Genomic DNA, 25,736 nt, shown 5'->3' with positions numbered 1-25,736 from the left:
CTCTTAGGGAGTGACAGGACTGGGGGGAATGGAGCAAAGCTGGAGATGGGTAGGATCAGACTGGACATGAGGAGGAAGTTGTTGAGCAGGAGAGTGGTGAGAGGCTGGAATGGGTTGCTCAGGGAGGTGGTTGAGGCTCCATCCCTGGAGGTGGTTAAGGCCAGGCTGGCTGAGGCTGTGTGCAGCCTGCTCTAGGGTAGGGTGTCCCTGGGCATGGCAGGGGGGTTGGAACTGGCTGATCCCTGTGGTCCCTTCCAACCCTGACTGATTCTATGAATGCAAACACGCAACTACCCTCTACATCTTTCTAACTACACAGAACACAACAAAAGTTATGAAGACCAAAACCAGGAAGCAGAAGAGCATCATAAACACAGTAATACTTTACATTTCTGGATTTGATTCTCCAACATTCTAGCATCTTATAAAAAATGTAACATGCTCTGAGAAGTGGCTTCTAGAGTTAAGCTGCTTAGCAACACCTGCATTCAAACAGCCTCCAGGCAAGTTTGACAAACACTGATCTGACATCCGACCAGTTCAATTATTACTTTTTTTTCAACTTGAAAGGAAGAAGTGAAGCCACAAAATGGGATTATATTGAAACACCCAGTTAAGTTTCAGACTGAAGATGATTGTTCAAATACTAAGATGCTCCTCAGGTTGTGCCTCAGGCTGAAAATAACTAAAAATAAAAGTCGACTGCCTGAGGTGCCCATTTCATACAAGATGGTTACAAGGCAGGTAATCTTCAGCAGGATAGAAATACTTTTATGAGCACTCATGGTACAAGTTTTTCTAATGTTTAGTTTAGTTCCCATTTCACCAAATTTGCCCTTAGGGTTTCTCTTTCTTTCTGGCTAAAGGAGTTCATAGAATCATAGAATCAGTCAAGGTTAGAAGGGACCACAAGGGTCATTTAGTTCCAACTCCCCTGCCACAGGCAGGGACACCCTACCCTAGATCAGGTTGGCCAGAGCCACATCCAGTCTGGCCTTAAACACCTGCAGGGATGGGGTGTTCATGAAGTTCACACAGTCATGGAACAGTGTTCAAGCAAAGCCTGGATGAGGCACTTAGTGCCATGGTCTAGTTGACTGGATAGGGCTGGGTGCTAGGTTGGACTGGATGATCTTGGAGGTCTCTTCCAACCTGGCTGATTCTATGACCTTAAAGATCATCCAGCTCCAACCCCCCACTATAGGCAGGGACACCTCCACTAGAGCAGGTTGCTCAAGGCCTCATCCAACCTGGCCTTAAACACATCCAGGAGGAAGCAGCCACAACCTCCCTGGGCAACTCATTCCAGTGTCTCACCACCCTTGCTGTAAAGAACTTCCTCCTAACATCCAGTCTGAATCTCCCCTATGCCAGTTTAAACCCCTTGCCCCTCATCCTGTCATTACAAGACCTTGCTCACAAAGCATTATTCAGGACTTTACCAATTTGTTCGATTAGTCACAAATAAAAAGCACAGAGACATAGGCTGGACAGGAAATTCTTTCACAGCGGTGTTAGGACCAGCTAAACTCTAGCTATGCCATTTTTCAGAAGCACCCCTATGCAGGCCTCTAAATACCTGATTGTTAAGGGCAGGCCCCTAATTTAATTGAGTATGCTCAAAATGCCCAATTCCAGTGTAGTTGACTGGAATGCTTTATTAGAGTGGTTAGTACACTGCAAGTCGGTCTCTTCTGTCAGGAAACCACCAACAGAAGAAGGGGACACAGTCTCAAGTTGTGTCAGGGGAGGTCTAGGCTGGATGTTAGGAGGAAGTTGTTGGCAGAGAGAGTGATTGGCATTGGAATGGGCTGCCCAGGGAGGTGGTGGAGTCACTGTCCCTGGAGGTGTTGAAGCAAAGCCTGGCTGAGGCACTTAGTGCCATGGTCTGGTTGACTGGATAGGGCTGGGTGCTAGGTTGGACTGGATGAGCTTGGAGGTCTCTTCCAACCTGCCTTGAGCAACCACATTGGACTAGAGAGCTTCTGTGTTCTTTTCTGATCATAAGTGCATTTAAATTCAGTGTCTGCAACAAGCAATGCACCCAGTGCTGCCACAGATTGTGCTTCTGCAGGTCTCTTGCCTCGTCTCAGGCTTCAAGGTTCAAAGTGATTGTTGATAATGTACAATGTACCATACTGTGTGCAGCCTGTGCTTAGTACACATTTCTGTTTGAGGATGGGTGAGAGTTAAGAATTTGCATCTAAATTTGCATCTAACACTTAATTTGTTTCTCTGAGGGTTTTTTGTTTGTTTGGTATGCTTTGGTGTGGTTTGCAAGCTTAGCTCCAACCAGGATGATGTTCTCCTATTAGGCACCATATCTAAGAGGCCACGTCTAAGGTGATGCAATTTGCAGGGGATAGGTTGGACTGGATGATCTTGGAGGTCTCTTCCAACCTGGTTGATTCTATGAATAGCAGACCTAAATGTTGCCATTTTTCCTAGCAGCATGCATGCAGATCAAATATAAACCCAGGTAGCAGTATAGGTTGGGCACTGATCTGTTGAAGGCAGCAAAGGGGAAAAGGATCTGGGAGCTCTAGTTGATGGGAGGTTGACCATGAGCCAGCAGTGTGGTCTCATGGCCAGAAGGGCCAATGCCATTCTGGGGTGGATTAAAAGGGCTGCGGTTAGTAGGTCAAGAGAGGTTCTCCTGCATCTCTACTCTGCCCTGGTGAGGCAGTATCTGGAATACTGTGTCCAGTTCTGGGTTTCCCATTTCAAGAGGGACATAGAACTGCTTGAGAGAGTCCAGCACAGAGACTCAAAGATGATTAAGGCACTGGAACATCTCTGTTACAAGGAGAGCCCGAGGGAGCTGGGGCTGTGCTGTTTGGAAAAAGAGAAGCCTGAGGGCTGATCTCATTCATGTTTATAAATATGTAAAGGCTGAGTGCCAGGAGGCTGGAGCCAGGCTCTGCTGGGTGATGCCCAATGACAGGACAAGGGGTAATGCGTGGGAGTTGAGGCACAGGAAGTTTCATGGAAATGAGGAGGATTTTTTTCCCTGTGAGGGTGACAGAACGCTGGAACAGGCTGCCCTCCCTGGAGATACTCAAGACCTGCCTGGATGTGTTCCTGTGTGATCTGGTATAGGTGATTGGGCTCTGGGGGGAGCTTGGACTGGATGAGCTTTGGAGGTTCCTCTGACATTCTGTGATAGGCAGTAAAATCCAGAAGTAAAACATCAGGGTTGTGGGGTTTATTTTCATTTCTTATGCCCTTGTGAAGCATGGGAAACAAAAGTCATCCACCTATGGTCTTCCAACTGGAAAGTCTTTAAATACACTACTCCAAAAAAGCATAGAACAAAAAGAATGAGAGAAAAATGTATACAAGTTTGCACATATGCAATAAACATAAATCAGATAAAGGCAGGCATAAGAAATCAGTAAAAACTTCTGTGGAGCTGAACACATCACAGCAATCTTTGCAACAGTCCTCTGTATACTTCAAGCTACAAGAGGACTTAGAAAACAACTAAGGATGCAACAAAGTAAGAAGTATGAGACATTTGTGCCAATATATATTGTAAATATCAATTCATATTATCATATCCAAGTTGGGGTGGGATTTGTTTTAATCTTTCCTTGGGAAAAAAAAAGAATCTGTTTCCCACCAGCTCTTGCTGGGATATAGAGAAACTACATTTACACAGGAACCCACTTATTTATTTTACAAGTTGCACAGAAAGGTCTGTCCAAATCCAGTTGCCATCAGAGATGTACAAATACCCAAGCCCATGGAACGGTTTAGGTAGGAAGGGACCTTAAAGATCATCTAGTTCCAACCTCCCCCCATGTCCAGGGGACACCTTCCACTATCCCAGGTTGCTCAAGGCATCATCCAGCCTGGCCTTGAAACACCCCAAAGGAAGGGACATCCACACCTTCCCTGGGTAACCTGTTCCAGGGTCTCACAATGAAGACATTCTTCGACTAGATCTAGTTCCTCAAGGCATAGAATCAACCAGGTTGGAGAGACCTCCAAGATCAGCCAGTACAACCTAGCACCTAGCCCTAGCCAACCAGACCATGGCACTAAGTGCCTCATCCAGGATTTGCCTGAACTCCTCCAGGCACGTTGACTCCACCACCCCCCTGGGCAGCCCATTCCAATGCCAATCACTCTCTCTGACAACAACTTCCTCCTAACATCCAGCCTAACCTCCCCTGGCACAACTTGAGACTCTGTCCCCTTGTTCTGTTGCTAGTTGCCTGGCACAAGAGATCAACCCCACCTGGCTACAGTTGCCCATTTCAACTTCAAGAGAAGTGACAGGACTTCCACACATCTTTTCCACTGGAAAACTACTGCACTGCCCAGTCTTATTCCAAAACACTATTACCTAGAGCACAGAGATCTTGGTTTTGTGAAGTGCACATGCAGTGATTTAGCTGTTAGAAGTCTGGGAAGTTTTCAATTCCAGAATTCTAAGTCAATTCTAAGCCTAAGAGTCCAGTTTTGGTCACCACAGTATAGGAGGGACACTGAGGTGCTGGAGTGGGTGCAGAGAAGGGCAACAAGGCTGGGGAGAGGTCTGGCAAACATGACCTATGAGGAGCGGCTGAGGGAGCTGGGGGTGTATAGTCTGGAGAAGAGGAGGCTGAGAGGGGACCTTATTGCCCTCTACAACTACCTAAAAGGAGGTTGGGGTGAGGCTGGAGCTGGTCTCTTCTCCCCAGTTACTAAAGATAGGACAAGAGGAAATGGCCTCAAGTTGCATCAGGGGAGGTTTAGGTTGGGTGTTGGGAGGAAGTTCTTTCCTGAGCAGGTGGTCAGGCACTGGCACAGGCTGCCCAGGGAGGTGGTGGAGTCACCACCCCTGGAGGTGTTTAAAAGGAGAGTGGATGTGGTGCTTGAGGCTGTGCTCTGGTGATGAAGGCTGCTGGGATGAAGGTTGGACTGGATGATGCTGGTGCTCCTTTCCAACCATAGTGATTCACAGTGATGAGCTGTTGTGCTGAGGGATTTGGTTTGGTCAAGGACTTGTCAGTGTGAATCATAGAATCAACCAGGTTGGAAGAGACCTCCAAGATCATCCACTCCAAGCTATCACCCAGCCCTATCCAGCCAACTAGACCATGGCACTAAGTGCCTGGTGCAGGCTTTTTTTTAAGGATTGGACTCGATGAGCTTGAAGGTCTTTTCCAATCTAAGAAATTCTGTGAAAGGTTTGACCAAAGAGCTTCCCTTACCTAACTGTCAGGATATTAAAGCATATTCTAAAAAAAACAAAACCAAAAAAACCACAAACCCAACCACCACCACCAAAAGTAGGTAAGTTTATCATGTGCTGAAAAAAAAGATGGAAAGAAAATACAAAAAAGCATGGCCTTTGAACAGGTACTGCACTGAGGCTTGGTCAAAATCAGAAGTCACAAAGGCATCAACAGCAAAGCAATCTCAATGCAATTCTTCTTTCAAAATCTGAAAAGACTTTTTCCTTCTTTCCCCATCATGTTTGAAGGAACAGTGATAAATGGAATCCTAAGATGAATGTGCTTACAAAGCCTACCACATCATGAATAGGCATTCACATCAAATATACCTATTTCAGACTTCAGACATAATATCAATACCTCTGCAAGGATGGTGATGATCAGGAGGTAGAAATAGGAGGCTTTATCCAGTACTGTGAAAAGCACTAAGGCCTTTTTTCCCCTAGTATATGCAAAAAGCAGCAACTTATTTTGCAAGAAAATGCTCAGAGATATACAATGCAAGGCACAACCTCATTAATACGAGGAGAGGGACGGAACTGCTTTCATTTAACTTATGTGCTGGTTTGAGCCTAGCTGGGATATTTTGGTGAGAAGAATTAGATGCTAGGCTGTGAAAAGGAAACAGTGGTGATGGCTGCTGCACTCATAGGCTTGCTGAGATGGATAACAACAAGAATACAGATAACAGAGTCACTCTCTCTCTGGGGCTGAACCTCTCTCTCTAACCTAACCTAACCTGCCATCTGTGTGACTAATTCATCTGCTTCCTAACCCCCCTGGCTGACCCTCCAAGCTACCTTGAGCATAAGGCAAAGTCTTGGGTAAGGTAGAGGGTTGGGAGGAAGGTGGAAGGGTAGTTGAGAGCTCTTCCTGGGGACTCAGGTTCTGGGAGGGCTGCTGTGTTTCTGTATTACCTTTTACCTTGCATATTTCTGTATATATATTCTCAATATCTGCTTGTATATTGTGCTAAACTGTCAATGCAAAGCTTCATTCAATTTCCAGAGTGGCTGAGTCTAGTCTGGGTGATTTTCCAAAGTGGGGGGGGGGGGGGGGGGGGGGTGGGTGGTGGTGGCTAATACCCAAACCATCACAACTAAATCCTAGGTGAGCAATCACTAAGAAAGATGAAGTCCAACTTCTGACCCAGAAGCAATACCACAGGATTCCACTCCTCTATATAGTTTCAAGCCATTCTGAGAAGGGTTTCAATTCCTTTGCAATGTACCCACTAACTACTATGCTTGACACATTTGGCTTTTACCTTTTCCTGAAGTTTTTGCAGCTGGAACACAGCTACTTTCTATCACTTTACACAACTCAGCACCCCCTCTTGCCACACAGAAAGAGCTCATTACTCTCCATTTACTTAAACGCTGTTTGAAACCTGCCAAACACCACCTTCTAAAAGAGGCAGGCAGTCTTGGTGGCAAGCCAACAGCACGGTTTCAAGAAGTCATACTCACATTGCCATTCACAAAAAGACCAGAGATTAGCATAAACTGTCTAAATATCCCATACAGATCCCATATTTGCATCACTTCTACCTGTTCCTCTATTAGTATCTTCAGTATTTCCCTCAAGCAGGTCAGGAGACTGCTGTGTCTTGAATTTGGCAGCTTCATGTGCAAAATACACAGATCAAAGCTTTCACACCTTTTAAAATCATTCATCACTTCATCACTCTTATTAACAGAGGAGCACTTCTAAATTTAGATGACTTCCATCTGGTTATGTGAAAATGTAAGCTTTGTATATAACCACACTTTAAATAAAATCCAGCTAACTGTCCTTAGATGGACCAAGGTTTTGATTATATACATACACCTTTCAAAAAAGGTAACCACAAAAATAGCTGTTACTCCAGCTGGGCTTCAGAAGAAAAATGTACCCACAGAGCTACGCCAGCAGAACCCTCCAGTGCAAACAGTTGCAAAAGCAAAGCTGCACTTTCACCAGAGCAGCTTGTTTTGCTTGCAGTAGGACAGAACTGCTGTAATACAAAACATAACTCTCACCCTAGATGTGGATCCTCTCAATGTGCTGTCAGTGTAGTGTAATGGGAACTACAGATGACTTGCACAGCTGTAATGATGCTACAAGTAAACTAAACACCTGCATCAAGTGACCGAGTACAAACTGAGAAATGCATCTCACATTGCTAAAAATGGATACAAAAGCTTCATTTTTAAGAAGGAAGCCTAGGTAGTAAAGATAACTACATACAATTTAGCTACCTTCTGCAAACTGGAAAACTGTTAGGAGGCAGCAAAACCCAAATCCCACAGCACTTAATACTTAGAGTGAAATCAATTTAAGATTCAACAAACTATCAAAAAACTACTTTACAACTGAAAAAATAAACTTGCAGGTACTTCAGAAGTCATTTTCCAAAGCCAATATTACTTAGATGAGCACTGCTGAGAAGATAAAAATCAGCCTTTACTTCTAGCACAACAGTTTCTCTGTATCTATCATCACCACTACCCCCAACCTGTCATCATCTGGTTTCACAGCTTTCCCTACACTCTGGTTTCTGCCCTCCACTGACTTCAATACAAAATACATGCAGGACACAGAACTGTTTGAGCTCTCACTCTTTCACATTCCTATCGAACAGAAATCAATCATTAACAAATAACGATCTGCTAACAGTCATGTCCATTTCAAGATAACTGAGACAACACAAACCTACTTTCCTTATTCCACCACCTTCCATTCCATTAAGTTCTCCAGCTGCACTGCAAGTGAAGTAAGACTCTACTTCTTTGGGGTAAAACCAGGTTTTCTATTCTACTTTGGGTATAGAAGCTTCTAGACACTATGTCTCCTGTAAGTGCATTTTGTTCACAGTTACCCACTCACTTTAGTTTCAGAGTATAAGAATCTCCCTTTAGCATCACTTTCCACCACAGCAGCATGCTGATAACAGAGAGAGGTTCAGCACAAAACAGCAACTCTGGTGTAAAGACTATTTCCTTGAATAAAATACAATAAAGCACAGAATCACAGAAACATCCAGGTTGGAAAAGACCCTCGGGATCACCAAGTCCAACTGATTACCCTACACTACAAGGTTCACTCTAAACCATATCCCCAAGCACCACACCCAAACAATCTTCAAACACATCCAGGGTTGGTGACTCTACCACCTCCCTGGGCTGCCCATTCCAATGCCTGACCACTCATGCTGGGAAAAAAGTATTCCTGATGTCCATTCTAAACCTACCCAGTCACACCTTGAGGCCATTGCCTCTTGTTCTATCACTAATTACCTGTGAGAAGAGACCAGCACCGACCTCTCCACAACCTTTCAGGTAGCTGTAGACAGCAATGAGATCTCCCCTCAGCCACCTCTTTTTTCCAGCTAAACATCCCCAGCTCTTAAGATTTAATCTCTAGGCCATTCACCAGGTTTGATAAAGCTCTAAATGAGCACACCTCCTGAAAAGTAATTTTCAAATACACTCCACACAGAGCTACAAGTACTAAGTGATTAAATTCAGCACATACTACAAGCAAGTCACCACTTACAGCATGATAAAACTACATACACCTAGCATCTAATGAGAAGTTATTAGGCCCCTAGAAATGAACAAAAGGGGCAGAACTTCCTTTTCGGTGCCTTAATATGTTAACCTTCATAAATCAACCACCCTTAAAGCATCAGAAATGAAAGTAGCAAATTCACACATAATTGTGTGAGACATTCTAATGGCTGCTGAGCAAGCAACATGTTCCCCTGGAAGGCAAAGTGTATTTTGAGCAATCTTTAAACAAAACAAACAAAAACCCCAACCACCACCACCAAACCTATGGAACAAGCAAACCCCAAACCACATCACTTAAAAAAAATACCAAAGGAACACTGGGTCAGAAAACTAATTCAAAGAACTAACACACTAGTCTCAAAAAGCAGAAAAAAAACAGCAGAACACCACAAAACCAAAACACCAAAAAGAACCAACCAAACAAAAAGCACCCAAAGATGAGGTACACTGAATCTTCCAACTCCAACTGCCCTGCCATAGGCAGGGACACCTCACACTACATCAGGTTGCTCACAGCCACATGCAAGCCTAGCCTTAAAAACCTCCAGGGATGAGGCTTCCACCACCTCCCTGGGCAACCTGTTCCAGGGTCTCGCCACTCTCATGGTGAAGAACTTCTTCCTAACATCCAGTCTGAACCTATCCACATCTAGTTTTGCTTCATTCCCCCAGTCCTATCACTACCTGATACTGTAAAAAGTCCCTCCCCAGCTTTCATGTAGGTCCCCTTGAGATAGTGAAAGGCGACAATAAGGTCTCCTCAGAGCCTTCTCCTCTCCAGACTGAACAGCCCCAACTCTCTCAGCTTGGAGCTGGGGTTGTTTAGCCTGCAGAAGAGGAGGCTCAGGGCAGAGCTCACTGCTGCCGGCAACTACCTGAAGGGAGGCTGTAGCCAGGTGGGGTTGGGCTCTGCTGCCAGGCAAGCAGCAACAGAAGAAGGGGACACAGTCTCAAGTTGTGCCAGGGGAGGTCTAGGCTGGATGTTAGGAGGAAGTTGTTGTCAGAGAGAGTGATTGGCATTGGAATGGGCTGCCCAGGGAGGTGGTGGAGTTGCTGTCCCTGGAGGTGTTGAAGCAAAGCCTGGATGAGGCACTCAGTGCCATGGTCTAGTTGACTGGCTAGGGCTGGGTGCTAGGTTGGACTGGCTGAGCTTGGAGGTCTCTTCCAATCTGGTTGATTCTATGATTCCATGATTCTGTCCTCATAGCAGAGCCACTCCAGCCCTCTGATCGTCCTTGTGGCCCTTGTCTGGACATGGTCCAGCAACATCAGATCTTTGCAGCAAGGACTGCACAACGATGTACAATTCTTGCTGCAAAGTGCAATCCCATTATTAACTGAGCCAGAGCTGGTGTAGTTCTGACAGCAAAGACATACCATTTTAAGAGTTGCCACAGAAGCACGGAGGGCAGGTGTTTTGAGAGCTTTCTACAAAACGAACAAACCACAGGCCAGGAAGCTTGCATACTCTGAGGCCAGACAATTAAAGAACTCATTTGTATTCCTCATTTTCTAAAGCAAGAACATTAAAGATCTATGCCAAAACACATCTCCTCAAACAAAACATTATGCAAGTAATTATTCTCAAAAAAGACACCGTTGAAATGTTTCCACTTTCCTAAAACTGACTTCTCACCTTCCAACACCTCCTTGTCTGCTATGAAAGCACACAGAATCATAGAATCATGCAGGTTGGAAGAGACCTCCAAGCTCATCCAGTCCAACCTAGCACCCAGCCCTACACAATCAACCAGACCATGGCACTAAGTGCCTCAGCCAGGCTTTGCTTCAACACCTCCAGGGATGGTGACTCCACCACCTCCCTGGGCAGTCTATTCCAATGCCAATCACTCTCCCTAGCAAAAACTTCATCCTAACATCCAGCCTAGACCTCACCTAGCACAACTTGAGACTGTGTCCCCTTGTTCTGTTGCTGGTTGCCTGGCAGAAGAGCCCAACCCCACCTGGCCACAACCTCCCTTCAGATAGTCACAAAAAAAGGTCACGTATGGAGAACACACTTTCATCTGCGGCTGCTGCTGCTGCAGGAACAAAGATCTTACTTTTCTAGCGTTATTTTAGCAATCTATCTATGCTGCTAAAACTACAAGCTCTTCCTGCAGTGATGGTGGCCATCGGTATTGCTGCAAAACTGTAGACAAAACCCCAGCTTTGTTCAAAGTTTCCTGAGCCTTTTTTATTAAGTAAAAAAAAAAAAAGGCTGAAGACTTAGTTATCATTCCTCTAAATCCCTCCAGCAGCATTATAAATCAATGCCAGACGTTTATACTACTAGCAAACCACAAAGGACAGTGGCGTTGGCTGATAAAAACATCTTCTTCTGCCTTTGAAAAAAACGTGGTTTTTTAAACCACTACATTTTTTCCAGTGCATGAAACTCTTGGGTTCTAAACGGAATAATATTTACACCTGAACACGCATTCAGAGGTGATAAATCAGTTTTCTTGCATTACTGTTGTTTTGACCATACTTTTCCCAGGCACGTGTCTGCCGAAAACCCTGGAATTTACCCTTTCCCACCGAGAAGACATGAAACGGAGACACGGGTCAGGGCAGGTCTCATTTACACGAAGGAACGGCACCTTGCCTGTTCGGACACGGCGCAGCAAGCCCCCTGCACTGCCTGCAAGTCTTTGCGCTCCTCCACACACACGGCGCACGGAGAAAGCTTCCCCCACGCCGCCAGCCCCCGCGGAGCGCTCGGCAGCACAGCGCCGGTGCGCACGGCCGCGCCCCCGCGGGCTGAGCCCCCCACCCGCACAGGGCACTCGCCAGCGACTCAGGTGCGGCGGCAGCTGCCACTTCCCCCCTTCTCCCCCCCGCCAGCAGGCTTACCTCGGCAGCCGGGATGTTCACCACACCTGTGGACCTCCTTTTCTCCCTCAGCTTCCTCTTCTCGATCTGCCCTTTCCCCTTCCTGGCACTGGGACCCGAGTTTTTTCCTTTGGCGGTCAGCTTCTCTTCACCCTCGGGCGAACCAGGCGCCGCGGCAGGAGGGGGCTTGGCGGCAGGCTCTGCCCCCCGACCTCCGCCCAGGGCCGACTGTGGCTCCTTGGCGGGGGCGGCCCGGCCCAAGGCGGCGCTGGAGAGGCTGACGCAGTTGACGGCCCCGCCGCCGGGGGGCGCCGCACGGTCGGACGGGGCAGCGGGGCCGCCGGGGGGTAGGTTGTTGTTCAGCTCGGCTGAGGAGGAGCCCCCCGCCGGCCTGGGCTCTCCTGCAGCGGCCACCCCCGCAGGGGCTGCCGGCGCCTGCTTCGCCCGCATCTTCTCCCGCTTGGCTTTCCACTCTTCCAGAAAGTCCGTGGTGCTGCCACCGGCGCTGCGGTAGCCGCCGGTCGCCATGTTCCCGGAGGGCTGAACGGTTAAGAATGTCCCACCAGCACCTCTGCCGCCACCCGCCCCGAGGCAACTGTGCTGCCGCCCGAAGAGGAGAGGTCCTGGCGGGGCGGGCAGGAGACACGGAGGCGGAGAGAGAGAGTCAGAGAAGCACAAACACCCTGCAGAGAAACAAAAGGGGAGATGTGAATCGTCCCGCAGGACTGCCCGTCCTCCTCCCGCCGCAACTCTCCGGCTCCCGGGAACGAGCCTTCATCACCGAGCCACCCTCTCACGCCAGCCTTCCGCGGCTGGGACCATGTGCCCAGCCTCTGTGGTGCACTCCGCGCCCGCCGAGGCTCCCCTCACCGTCGGCGCGGGCCCCCCTGGGCGTGCTCGCCACCCCCGATCGCCAAAGCCTGCCCGCGGTCACGACGCCCATGAAGCGCTGTCCCTCGCCCCCGAGGCTGGAGCGTGTACCATCCCCCAGCCGCCCGCTTGCCTGCCGGGGGACCGCGTTCCCGCTCGGGGCGGGGCGGAGGCGTCAGGAGCTTACCTCCCGCCCGGCGGGGCCGCAGCTCAGGCGCTCCCCAGTGCCAGCGGCACCAGGTGAGCGGCACCGCCTCCCGCCGTCCCGGAAGAAGCGGCGCGGCCCCGAAGCTTCCCGAGATCCCCCTCCCTCCCCTTTCCCCATCGCGGCGCGGCCAGAGCCGAAGCCAGGGCGGAAACTGTCTAGATGGCCTCAACAATGGGGTTGAGGGCGGAGAGGCCCCGCCCGGCCCGGTGCGGTGCGGCGCGGTGCGGTGCGCGCCGAGACTCGCCCGCGCCGGGTGCCGGCCGGGTGCCGGCCTGCTGCGAGCCCCTGTCACCTGCCCTGCCACCTGCCCTGCCACCTGCGCCGCGCGGGAGGGAGCGCGCGCCCCGCGCTCGCGGCCAGTGCAGCGCGGCCGCGGGAGCTCTCCCCTCAGCGGGCGGCGGGCGGGCGCTGCGAGCCCAGCCGCGAGGGGCCGGGGAGGCGGTCTGGTGTCACCCCCCCCCGCTGCGCCAAACCCACCTCGCACCTGCTGGGCAGTCTCCGCCGAAGGGAGCTAAGGAATCTGCCGGCGCGTCCGGCTTGGGGCCACCTAACCGTGGGGCAGGTACCCGGGGGATCGGCCCTCGGGCGGTCCCCGGTACCGTCGGCAGCTGTCACCACAAGGAAGGCAAGAAGCCGCATGTAAAGCCCGCCTTGGCCAAGCATCGGCTGTCATTAGCTGGACGCCGCGTCCGAGGCGCAGCGCCTGCTTGGCCTGAGAACGCGGTGGCTGCAGCTGCCCTCGCTCCGCCGTTTAATGGGGTCGGTGCACAGTGGCAAGAGCCTGAAGTTAAGTTGATCTCGCAGCGTAGTGACTTCGTCTCGTCCGCTCCTCCGCTGCGCAGACTCAAGTTATTTCGTGGAGTTTGCTCCCGCAGGCGGAAGGTGGGGAAAGAGCCTGTGTTTTCATGATGTGAGAAACAAGAATTCAGGGGGCTTCCACCAATCGAGCAAAGGCTCCAAAGATGTCTTGTTTATAAATGACACAGCCTTGAGCGAGGAAACTCAGCTGGGTTACTAGAAAACACCGAACACACAGGCATGATCCATTGTATAGGTTGTGTAGGTGATCAAGTGGCTAAACCTGCTGAGAACACTGCTTTTTTGGTTTGGCTGGATTCACTGTGTCTGGTAGCAGCCTGAATTTTTGGGGTACTTTAGAAAGTTGCTATTTCAGTAGATTTACAGCTTGCTTAATCTTGCTGTATAAGGGGTATGAGGAGGGGAGCAAAGGAGTGTCTCAGTGCTACCTTTCCAGCAGGTTCAGTACAGGATACAAGCTGATGTCAGAGGCAGAGGGAACTCGGAGTCTGGGCTTGCATGGCTGTGAGCACCTTCTCGCCTTTTCATCACTTCTTCCTCATTCAGTTCTGAATTTGTGTGCCTGGTTAATACCATTAATTAGGACTTCAGAATATAAACTTTGCAGGTTTTTGTTTTGTCTTTTCAGAAAGCAATGACATAGATTATTTAAAAGGAAGAAAGTGATAACCTAGATTACATAGATCTACAGATAGATTAAAACTATTAGCAGTGTGGGGCCTCAAGTATCAGGCTCTCTGCACCCTGCAGTACAAATAACAGGCGTAATCCAAGCAAGTTCTCTTCCACAGCAGTGTGCACTATCTCACCCTACCAACCTTCTCTGCTCTTCATTTACTTGGACTTTTCACTTAACTCATATCTGATTTCTGCTCTGGTTTGATCTTAGGGTTTGGGGTTTTTTTTTGGTGCAGCAGTTAGTTTTGAAGGAGTGTTTAAATGCTTGTGTACATGGAAGTTACAGTATCAGGATCCACAGTGCAGATGTAACCTCTTACCTTTTCAAGCTAAGGCAAAATCCCCAACCAGATTAGTTGTTCTCTGTTGTGCTGGAATGGGCAGAAAAGTAGATGGTGGGAAGATATTCCTGTATTAACTACATTCTTTAATATTCAGGAGTACAAAATTAGTAAAGCAGGCACTTGGCAAAAGCTGACCTAACAAAAGTTTTGACTATGCACTCCCCTGAAAAAAAACACACTTACCTGCACTCTTATCTGTAGGTAAAATAGAGAACTACTCTATTACATTTCCTTTTAGAAAACACAATGTTAAAAAAGGGCTCCTTCATGTGAATTCTTGTCTGTCTTTCCTTTTATACAATGAAGAGCCTTCCTTGAGAGAATCATTTCTCTGTGACAGTACCATTATCTTGCCCTTCGCTGTTACATTCCTTGAGCAGCAGAGCTGACTGAAGATGACTAAAGAGAATCAGATTAGAAAGTCATTATTTACAGCACGTTGCTTACAAGGAGATACACTGCACTGTGTTCTAGCTCCTAGGATACCCTCAGTTCTCGGTCAGCCCAGGTGTCCCCAGCTGCTGCCTGGATCCCTGTCTCTGTGACAGCCCTTAGCAGCTAGCAATGCTTCGATGTGCTTACCGCACTTCACATCTTATCTGTCCACCTTTCCTATGTGTAGGGGGTGTTCTTGGCAGGCTTTAGCTGCATCTACTGTTGCTGTTGGATTTTTATCTTGTTTCTCTAACTGTCTATAAAAAATATTGTGTTTTTTTTCCTGTTGTTTGGTTGGTTTTGTTGTTTTGATTTTTTTTTTTGATTGTTGCTTTGGGTTTGTTTGTTTTGTTTTGTTTTTTGAGGGGGTGATGTTTATGGGTTGGTTTTTTTTTTTGGGGGGGGGTTTCAGTGCCAAAAAGTCTGTATTCCCTGCAGCCTGTTATATATTAACAGAAGTTATGTTGTAGTGAGTGAGGTTGGGCTTAAGTGCCCAATAGGAAAATGCTGACTGTCAGATGTTTGCATCTCAATAAGGTTTTCCGATGAAGAGTTTTCAGGGATAAAGTCCCAAACAGTTTAAATACAGTGCTGAATGTTTTCCTCTGTCACAGAAGAGGACAGCTGAACAGCTTGCACACAGATTTAGAACAGCAGTTTTCTCTCATTATGAAAAAAATCTTCAGGATAGTCTTAAGGCTTAGAAATACAATTCATTTTAGTGGTGCCATGGTCTGGTTGATTGGCTAGGGCTGGGTGCTAGGTTGGACTGAATGATCTTGGAGGTCTCTTCCAGCCTGGCTGATTCTATGATGTAGGACCAGATGCATATGTGAACAATTGGAACAAACTCTACGTGCCTGTGCTGTAATGATTTTATATAACAAACATGGACAATGCTTAAAAATTAGTTTTGTACCGCTTCCAGGTGAAAACTGCCAAGGTATCCAGGATGGTAAGCTTTAAATTCATACTGAAAAGATGTTTTAAATCACACATTCAGTTAAAATGCATACTGAAAAGAAGCTGTATACTTCATCGTGCCCACCGGCACATGCACAGCCAATGTTCACTTTACAGTATTCACCTCCAAATTAGGCACTATGTCCCAAGAGGCATCCTCTTACTCATTATTATCTCCCCTTATTATATTTCTTGTTGGACACTCAAAAAGTGATGAAGAAATTGTAGTGCAGACATCTCAAAGGGGCTGAAAATAAGGGCTTTCATGGCTTTCACCTGGAACCATTTAGAGGTGATTGTTTCTGAGGAGCAGCTGGATGAAGTGGGAACAGGTGACCTTAGTTTATGGTAAAACCACCCCCATGGCTTAGAAAGAAGTGAGAGCAGGTGGGAACTAAAATGCCTGGGTAGAGACATTCCTGCCGAGTGAAGATTAGACAAAAAAATATCCAGTGGTCAGGGAAAGATTAATGGGGTCTTTGGAATCATTAAGGATGTGTGCTTCTGAGGAGATCAGGGTAAGGCAGGGTGAGAGCAGCCCCTGAGCAACAGAGATGGAGGGAGAGCATGCTGCATTGAGGCTGTTGGAGCTGTGGAGAGAGCAACTGTGGACAGTAATCAGTGGAAGACACAGCTGTGGAGCAGTTCGTGCAGGAATAAATGACTCGTGGTTAGGGCTGAAAGAGGCACGAAATAGGAATCAACCAGTGAACAGACAATGCAAGATGCAAGCAGAAGGGTGGGAGTTGTTCTAAAGGAGCAGAAAGACTGAATAAGGAGTGCTAGGAACTGAAAACCCAAGGAGGGTCTTGGTGGTCTGGGTGGCACACAGGAGCAAGTGATAAGACTGACAGGTGGGATGAGCAGAGAGCCTGTTTTCTGCAGCAGCTGTGGCCCATCGGCCAGCTTGTAGTGACTTGTTAGTAAAACACCGAGTTCCTGCAGTCGGTGTCTGCGTGTCGCAATTCTGGGGCCACTCCCCCGCACCTGGGGAAACTCGGAGTGCTCGGAGGCCCGGGGGAAGCCGCTCCTGGGGCCTTTTGTTTGTTGTGGCCATCGCCAGGAACAACAGGACATGTAATTAGACCTCAAAGCCCTCTCTTGCACGGAAAATAATTGTATATGGTGGCTTGGAAATAGGGCAGGACCCTATCCATGCACGGCTGAGGAGGCTGGAGAAGGAAAGATGCGAGTGCCCGAGGCGTGCGGTACGAGTTGGCGAGGCAATGCCCAGGGCGCAGGGGCAGAGGAGGGCCAAGGCAAGGCTGCAGGGCGGTGCGCAGTGCTCTGGTTGCAAGGCGAGGCAGCAGGCTTACACAGCGACCGCAGCGGCACGGGGCTGAGCTGGAGCACTTAACCAGCGCCTCGGCATCTCGGCCAGGTGCTGTGCTGCTATGAGCTGCTGGCTTAGCGGCTTTTGATATGGTGACTTTCCTTCTGTCCCTCTCTCTCGGCTGCAGCAGAGCTGTCTGCGGCGCTTGGTGAGTGTCTACCTTAGTCTGCAAGACTCTCCACAGCGTATGGGAAGGGTACTTGCTTGTGCTCACTGCGGGATCCGTTCCCCCAGACCCGGGGCAGTCCTCCTTGGGTTGCAGTTTCTGCCTCATGAGGAGATGGATTTCAGCTCACCAGAGCTCTCTGTGCCGTTCCCAGGGTGTTAAGACGTGCAGATCCTTATTGAAGGCACTGGGTACGAGACGTCTAAAAGCAGTTCCTGCCGTATTGAGACTCACTGAGCGCATCCCTCACGTCCAATATTAATTAGAGGTTGCTCTTCTCAGCCAGGCTGAATTCATCTGCCGCACCGGTGCTGGCTCAGCTTACAGCTGAGCCGCTGTCGCCTGTGCCACTCCTGCCTACTGCTGGAAGAGGATAGGTGACAGGGGGTGGGGGAGGGAAAGCAGCTGTAGAAACCAGGCTGCCCTCCCCGACAAATCCCGGCTGGGTGGCAGGGCCAGGGCCTCGCTGCCCGCCGCGGCGCGGAGAAGCGAAGCTGTCTGGTGCCACCTCCCGGCCCAGCCTCCCGGCCGCGGCTCCTCCGCGCTCTGAAAACCCAGCTCGTCGTCTCTGCGCCTAGGCGGGAAGTGGTAAAGTAATACTAGCACTTCGGTACCGAAGGAGCAGTGCTTCCTTGTCTCTCTACCCTCCCCTTACAATCGGAGATCTATTTACTCCTTTTCTTAAATGCAGGGGAGTAAGCCCGTGTAACGCAAGCAGCACGCAGCAAAAGCTGTTTGCCTACAGCGCCGGCCTTAGGCACAAGGGGAGCCGAGCACGAGTCGCTAGGAAATTGATCTTAAGATAACGCAGCAGCTGTAGCCAGAGAGTAAGTGGGTGGGAAGAACTGAATTTGCTGGTTTTTAGACAGCTGGGGACAGTCAGAGAATCGTGGCCAAGGTGTCAGCTGCAGGTGTAAATGTGGATTTTTATGTGTAAATAAACTCACCTTCTCTCTTTTCTCTTTTCCTTTTTTTTTTTCTCTTCTTTTTCATCTCTTTTCTCTTTTTTTCTGGCCAGTGACCACACTGTGCAGCTGGGTATTCTGTACTGCCCATGCAATGAGGAAGCCATTCTCTTCTCTGTGGGAAGCTTGGGATGCAGGTCTCAGACTTTATTTTAGCTGTAATGTAGCAGCAACTCCCTCGTTTCAGGTCTGTTCTTTTCTGAGGTAGCAGCGTATCATTAAAACAAGGGTTTAGAATGGAGGTGTAAACGAGAGCAACCGAGCTATTTTCTCTTTTCTTTGGGGAAAAAGGGGGCAAGGTTAGAGACACAGCAACCAGCTGTGTCAGGAATCCCCCTGGAGGTGCTGCAGGCAGGCAGGATGCAGACAGGGCAGGATGCAGCAGCTTCTCCCTGCACTCGTTTGCTGAAAGAGGAATTCAGCCCGCTGAATCTCTGCTCAAAGAACGGTAGTGAAATAGGTGGAAGGCAGAAAGACAGTCCCAAGAAAATAACAGGTTCTTCTCATCCCTCAGCTCACCTTTCCCCTCCCCCCTCCTCTTTAACAAATAGAGGGGAAAGACCACACTGGGAGATGAATTGTGCTGTCTTGACTAACTACTTCTGCTAAGCTTTAATGGGTTTGGAAAACAGACATTTAGAACCCAAGTAAGAAGGGTGAAATAATTAGAGTTGGAATGTGGGGCTTTTGTCCTTGCTGTAATTATCCCTAGGCCAGATCAGAAACATTAGACATCCAACAGGTGATGTTTTTAGAGGAAAGGACTGAACAGTTCCTCCTTTCTCTAAAGGCTACATACTTTTCCTATCTAATCAGTAATACAAAATGGGGAGGTGCTGACACAAGCAAGAATAGCTGATGACTTCATCAGTGTGGCAGCAGCTCTCCCTTTAAAGTGTGAGCAGTTCATTGTGGCTTTGGGTGGTTTTTGGTTGTTTGGTTTTTTTAAATGCTGTCTTCTATGCAGTCACCTTCAGGACTGTTCTAGTCTTGTTTCAGTCTATGCCGAGGCAGAGCACAAAGCTGTTATTACTAACTGCTGCTCTTGCAATCAAGACAAATGCAAAGCAAGTTAGCTCCAGTCAGCAGCAGTTTTTACTCTTTTTAGTGGCTCTGAGCTAAGAACTTGAGGAAGATGAGTCACCATGGCTGGATGTGTGGGTTGTGTACATAACCATGAATAGCAAGAACTGGACAACTGAAGCAAGTAATTCCTTCTGTCCCCCCAGTCAGAGTGGCTGTTCCCGCATGGGGAAATCACAGAGATGACCAGCAAAGCTGCAGCAGAACTGCTGCAAGATTTAAAGCAGGTGGGAAAGTAACTCTTGTACGATGGAGTTAAAATTGTTTTGCAACCCTCTTTAAAAACAGGCCTCACCAAAAGAACTGTTAAGCAAACAGATGCACAGACTATGAATTAGAGCTGCTCCTCTTGCCATTTATAAAGGAAGCAGCAAAAGCTGTAGGTAGGAAGAACTAGGGAGCTCCAGGGGGAATTGCTGTCGGTGAGGGAGATGAGATGGGCAAGAAAATGAAGCTGCAGCTCCTGAGTTTTCTCTTCTAGGTAACTGCTACTGTGGAGCCAGTAAGGTCAGATAGTCCTTACACAGCCACACTGCCTCTACGCCCTCCCCGCACTCTGACGTCCAGGCTGCCTTCCCATCTGCGGCAACTCCCCCTCCCCAGGTTATGGCTTCCTAAATGGCTGGGGGTATTCTGGGCATGCTCTTTGCCTCTCAGTTCTCCATCACCAGCTACTTTCCATGCTTCCACTTGTGTATGATGTTAACGCTGGCAGTGGGTTGGTTGCAAAGTTGCCACTGAAGTCATTAATCACTTGAGGAAAGTTGCCAGGGTCAGAAGCAAACAATGAACTTCCCCTCCACTACCTGGATTCTCTGGGGGTGCCTTTGATCCGCAGCACAAGGCTGTCAAGAGAGGTTCAGCACCAGCCCCGTGAGAGTCGGCTAACGTCGCATAAAAAAGGGCTCTCAGGTTCTGCACACAGACAGGTTTATGTAAAATATATAAACATTTGTCCAAGTTGTTACAGATTGCATAAATATGGCATCTTTACAGATCTGCAGGTACAAGGATGTGCAAAGGATCACAGCTGGATTACAACCTCTGAAAAGGGACTTGGACCTTGCAGCCAAGGAACGCCATGAAGGAAAGAAATGCCCACCGAAGGAACTTAAACAAGCAAACGTAAGACATGGTTTGAATTCATAACAAACTCCAATCTCTTCTCAGGAAAGCTTTCACACATTTAAAATAGTTTGTATTTGTTTTATTTGTATATGTCAAAATACAACTTTTTTTTTTTCCTTTTTCCAAAATAGTGGGTTTTGCAACTAGTTTCATGCAGATACAAGGTCTGCTCAGTACTACCAATAAAATCCATATAGCACAGTAGCCATTCATTTTTTTTTTTAAGATATAAAGAATAAATAACCTAAATATAAAACACTAAAGTATTAGAAACATGTATTTAATCATTCACAGGCACCCAAACGTTACCAAATAGAATCCAGAATATGCCTAACTGTCTTGTAACAGAACTCAACACGCTGCAGCCATTCGATTCTTTACGTTGGGGTCAGACAGTGGAAGTCCCTATGGGTCAGACCCACCTCTCATGCAGACCAGTTACAATAAAGAGATCTCCAGCTATCTGTGTACCTTTAGAACAAGAATCCTGAGCTTGGTAGTAAGAGCATAACCTCACATCTTCAAAAAACCAATCAACAGAGAGAGGACATCAGGTCTGCTTTACCAAAACGTATCCCACCCCCGTAAAACTACCCCACCCCCCCCCCACCCCCAGAGTAGGCAGTAGAACACAATGACCTTTTTAAATGAAGGGGTACAAATTCACATTGAATATTGTATACAATAGAATCAATAATACAACAGCTACTACAAGCTTTACAATGTACAATCGGTTTTTAATGGCTGATCCGTTCAGTGGTTTTAGGCAATAAACTCTGTGCCAATAGGATGTTGTGTTTGGAATGGGTCAGTGAAAATATAAAAGCTGTTTCTAACAAAAGCCATCTTCACTTAAGTACTTGGGTTTAGTTTGTTTTTAAAGGCCACTGAAATGTATCAAATGGGCTGACAGGATGGTGGTATCAAATTGGATGCCTTCTCACATGGCAGCAACAGTGCATATAAACATTAACGTGAGTGTCATGGGTTATGGTTTGCAGATGATTTAGTATATTACTTTGGCTAGCACAACAGGTTTGGACAGCACTCAGATAAATACAGGTATGTGAAATGTAGTGAAGCAGTTATAGTTATGCAATTTTTTTTCTTTAATTATGGTGAACACTATCAAATAAAATAAAATAAAAACAACCAGGGGAGGAAAAGATAATAAAAGTATTTGATAGAGTTTAGACCTTTTGTAAAGAGAGAGGGCTCCATACAATGTACAATGCCTAAATTCTTTATACCATAAGAATTAATGAACTTCTGTTAAACACACTATTCTGGAGTAGCCTAATCTGCATTAACAGACATTTGCAAGAGGGAAATATATCCAAGCATGCCACGTGGTGGTCTGAAACAAAATCAAACCAGTACACATTTATATATACAGCATCACTCAGTACCTGCTCAAATGAACGTGACTAGTACAGGATCTAACATCTCTCACTACAAACTTTTTTTTTTGTTGTTTTCTTTCTTTCTTTGTTTTTCAAGTGACCAATAAAGGCAGAAAACAGGACTCTTAAAATAGTTCTAGTTCCAACTGACTTTTTAAAGCATTTTGTATAGGAAATATATGCGTATTGCACAAAGAGTGAAAGCAAAAATGTTCCACCAGACAGCTCTGGTTCCAGGTGGTTGGACAATACAGTTCTAGGTAGCTACACAAAGATGTAAATTTAAAAGGGTGTGGTGGTCTCTGCAAATGGTAAAGCTGTGCAAACACTGTACAACAAAACCTGGTACAGGAATAATTAGAAGGGGGAGAAAAAAAAGAAAAGAAAATCCAAACTTAAGATTTAAAGAAAAACTGAGTACAGAAAAAACAACCTGGGAGTTGTGGCACAACAAAAACGTTATTGAGTAACTGTCTTCTGTGAGAGCTGAAAGCTTTTGTTGATGTCAAAGTGTTTATGTACAACTAAGGCTTACTGGTTAAATATCTGAGGCGTCTCTGGCCTTGAACACTTCCTTATTACGCTGTCGCTGTAAACAAGATTTCTCAGTCATTTCATCTTCTCAGCAGCTGCATTTTAACAGAAACAATGATCTTGATACAAAACAACACACAGGTAAGAGGGTGTTTGGCAGGATATCTGAAAATGACAGCCTCCAAGGGATCTTCCCACGCTGCCAGCGACTGCCATGGGATGCTCCACTGGAGTTCCTCGCGATGTGCAATACCGTTAGTTGCTGCTGCAGTAAACCCTTTATTTGGAAAGTTTGCTGATCACTCTGATCAAGGCCCCGTTCTCATCTTTTAGCCTCTGGTTGTCTGCCTTCAGGTCTGGTAGCATCTATGAAAAGTGAAGCATCATCGTTACTTACTGTTATACCACAAGTAACAGCAGCGAGGCTGGCCATGAAAAAAGTCTCGATTCACTGGGAGCACCTTAGCAGCTCTCCCCCTTCAGACTGCCCATGCAGCACAACCTCACCTTTCGGCAGGGTGTGGCTAGGAGTTACAGATTAGGAGGCTCCCTTTGCTTGGCCTAGATGGACTGAAACTTGGTGCTGCAGACAACAGGCCTCTCAGCAAAAGCATTCACAGCAGCACGAGAAAAGTAATTAAATGCTTCAAATGTCAGTGAAAAAAAGGAGAAGCTAATTGCTGCCAACGTGAAGAGGCTTTTATCTATACCGCACCTGCCCACTTTCACACCAACCTGCTGCGGCCAAGCTTCTCTACCACTGTGCTCTGGGATGACTTCATCCTTATCAGACAGTGTGATTCAGCTCTTAGCTCACAGCATTCTTCCAGCCACTTCCAAACTCGTGTGGAAGCACAGAGCTTCTCATCTGAGATCATAGCCCCAAACAGTGAAGGTCACACAAGGTCAGAGCACTGCAAGAGCAGCTGCACACTCGGGCACACGAGTTAGGAGATGCCGAGTTAAGGTTGCCACACAAGAAGAGTGACACAAGCACAAAAAGCTGGGAGGCAGGAGCCAAGTGAGGTGAGAGTCAGACAGGATTAGACAGGAAAGGAGGACAAGTCAGTGCACAGAGGTTTGTACTGGGGCAGCAGCAGAGAAAGCAGAAGTAATCTCAGCAGTTCTTGACATCTGTATTCACACCCTGAAAATAAACCACCTAGACGACTCGTGGCTACATTACGTGCATGGTTTCTGGCAGCAGGTTTACACAGGAGGTAACAGTCTATTCCTGCACAGCAGTTACTCAGTAACCTCAGGTGCAAGTGCATGCAAGAGGTCTAAGTCCAGCTGCTGACCTATGGAACAACTGCTACAGGAGTTTCCACCCTGAAATCTTGTCACCAAGTTTGGTTTGATTTTCTTCAAGCAAAAGTGTTAACTCCAATATGGTCACAACTTAACCTTGGACAGAAAGAACTGACAATGTTTCAAATGCAGTGCCTTACACTGGAGGCTTCATTTAGGCATCTCCTCTAATGGACTCCTGTCCATGTTCCTCCAGTCATGGACAAGCAGAGCCTCCCACAGGGTGACACACGATGCTGCACTCCAAGCGCTGGCACAGACGCATGGTACCTGTGCCTGTGGTTACAGACCTCCAGTTACTTACCTGCAAATATCTGAGCATGGGAAAGGAAGATGACAGGAGATCATAAGAGGAAAACAAGGTAGTCTGCACAGAGTAAGCCAAAATCGTTCTGCTAAGTGGACTCTAACTCTGCCTCATGGTGGAGCTTAGGGCAAGCCACCTAACCCCAGCTCTTCAGAGTGAGAGATCTGCTCTGAACACGACCTGCTACAAAATGCTAACTGCTTCCAAAAACCACTTCAAGGTGTTTGAAACTGGACACCACAAGGAACTATTCAGCAATTTTCCAGCATTATCTGTGTTCACTTTTCCAAGCTGTAAAGTACAGCTGCTGCCTGAGATACACGTGGCAGGGGCGATACCCAGCTAACAGGCACATGTACTCCATACAAGCACCTGGAGTGCTAGCATCAGCCCAGGGCTGTGCTGCAAACAGTCTTTTTCTAAGCAAAGCAACTAACACTTTTCCTTCCTCCCGTTTGGTTTTTCAAATGGACTTCACACCAAAGATCCTGGATGAAAGCTCAACAGCCTCCATATAGCCATGGACAGGGAAGCAAGAGAGTCCAATTTGACCTTTTCTGTTCTGTATCTCAACAAATATTGTCACATCTGCCTTCCAGTGAGACCCCAAAGGAACTCCAAGAACATCACAGTGCCCTTTCAAGTCACTGACTAGAGAGCTGCAGCCTACAACTCTTAATTCTGTGCAAGCAGCCCCACAGAGTGGTGTATTTTCTGATGAGCTATTCCAACCAAAAAAAGCTGCTGTCTGAATGTAGAGCTTTATCACAACCCAGTCTGCAAATCTCTGAAGAGAAGTTTTAATCCTGATGAATAGGTAGAAGAGGCAGTAAGAGAAGATTTTAGAATCATAAAATCACAGAATTGTCAGGGCTGGAAGGGACCCCAAGGATCATGCAGCTCCAAACCCTCTGCCATGGGCAGGGGCATGTCACACTACATCAGGTTGCTCACAGCCACATCCAAGCCTAGCCTTAAAAACCTCCAGGAATGAGGCTTCCACCACCTCCCCAGGCAACCTGTTCCTTGGTCTCACCACGCTCATGCTGAAGAACTTCTTCCTAACATCCAATCTGAATCTCCCCACTTCGCGGTTTGCTCCATTCCCCCCAGTCCTTCCACTCCCTGACACCCTAAAAAGTCCCTCCCCAGCTTTCTTGTGGCTCCCTTCAGACACTGGAAGGCCACAATAAGGTCTCCTCAGAGCCTCCTCCAGACTGAACAGCCCCAACTCTCTCAGCCTCTCAAATTTATCTTTTTTTTGAGCCTTTTAAAGAACAGGAGGAGGCTGTAGGTGATTAAACCACTTATGAGTAATAGGAGACTGATCAGGAAGGATAAGCAAAATGCTTATGCTGCTCATCCATACTAACCTTAACACACTATCCTAAGAAATGTGCACCATTTTCTTGGAGCACTGCATTCCTATGGCAGTCAAACAATCACAACAACCTCAAGCAGCACTACAGGCTGGGGACAGAGTGGCTGGAGATCAGCCAGGAAAAAAGGGACCTGGGGGTGCCGGTAGAGAGTAGCTGAAGATGAGCCAGCAGTGTGCTCAGGTGGGCAGCAGAG

The 25,736-nt window shown here is 47.5% G+C and overlaps 2 protein-coding genes and 1 long non-coding RNA gene across 6 annotated transcripts in view; 1 reads left to right on the top strand and 2 right to left on the bottom strand.

Moving 5' to 3' along the window:
- The window catches only part of PAWR (pro-apoptotic WT1 regulator), a 69,236-nt gene extending 56,465 nt beyond the window's left edge, over positions 1–12,771 (bottom strand). For 2 of the 3 annotated variants that reach the window (XR_010302038.1, XM_064141968.1), the window contains exons 1-2: positions 12,485–12,619; positions 11,636–12,297 (exon numbers count right to left, since the gene is read on the bottom strand). Coding sequence is in view for 2 of the 3 variants with exons in the window: in XM_064141968.1 (XP_063998038.1) it covers positions 11,636–12,297; positions 12,485–12,557 (735 nt within the window). In the remaining variant the exon portion in view is untranslated. Of the gene's footprint in view, positions 1–11,635; positions 12,298–12,484; positions 12,620–12,671 lie in introns of those variants that run through there. The other variant, XM_064141969.1, reaches the window with a different exon arrangement.
- Positions 12,772–18,391: 5,620 nt separating this feature from the next.
- Positions 18,392–20,535, top strand: LOC135174633 (uncharacterized). Its single transcript, XR_010302039.1, has 3 exons — positions 18,392–18,582; positions 19,625–19,705; positions 20,475–20,535. It is a non-coding gene; the product is annotated as an uncharacterized LOC135174633 (long non-coding RNA).
- A 135-nt stretch (positions 20,536–20,670) lies between these two features.
- The window catches only part of PPP1R12A (protein phosphatase 1 regulatory subunit 12A), a 124,459-nt gene continuing 119,393 nt past the window's right edge, over positions 20,671–25,736 (bottom strand). For both annotated transcript variants that reach the window (XM_064141966.1, XM_064141965.1), the window contains one exon: positions 20,671–22,909. In XM_064141966.1, coding sequence (XP_063998036.1) covers positions 22,823–22,909 — 87 coding nt within the window. In that variant the 3' untranslated portion in view covers positions 20,671–22,822. The remainder of the gene's footprint in view (positions 22,910–25,736) is intronic.

This window comes from Pogoniulus pusillus, chromosome 4, assembly GCF_015220805.1.
Source record: "Pogoniulus pusillus isolate bPogPus1 chromosome 4, bPogPus1.pri, whole genome shotgun sequence".
Lineage (NCBI taxonomy): Eukaryota > Metazoa > Chordata > Aves > Piciformes > Lybiidae > Pogoniulus > Pogoniulus pusillus.
This window is presented reverse-complemented; position numbering and strand designations above follow the sequence as displayed.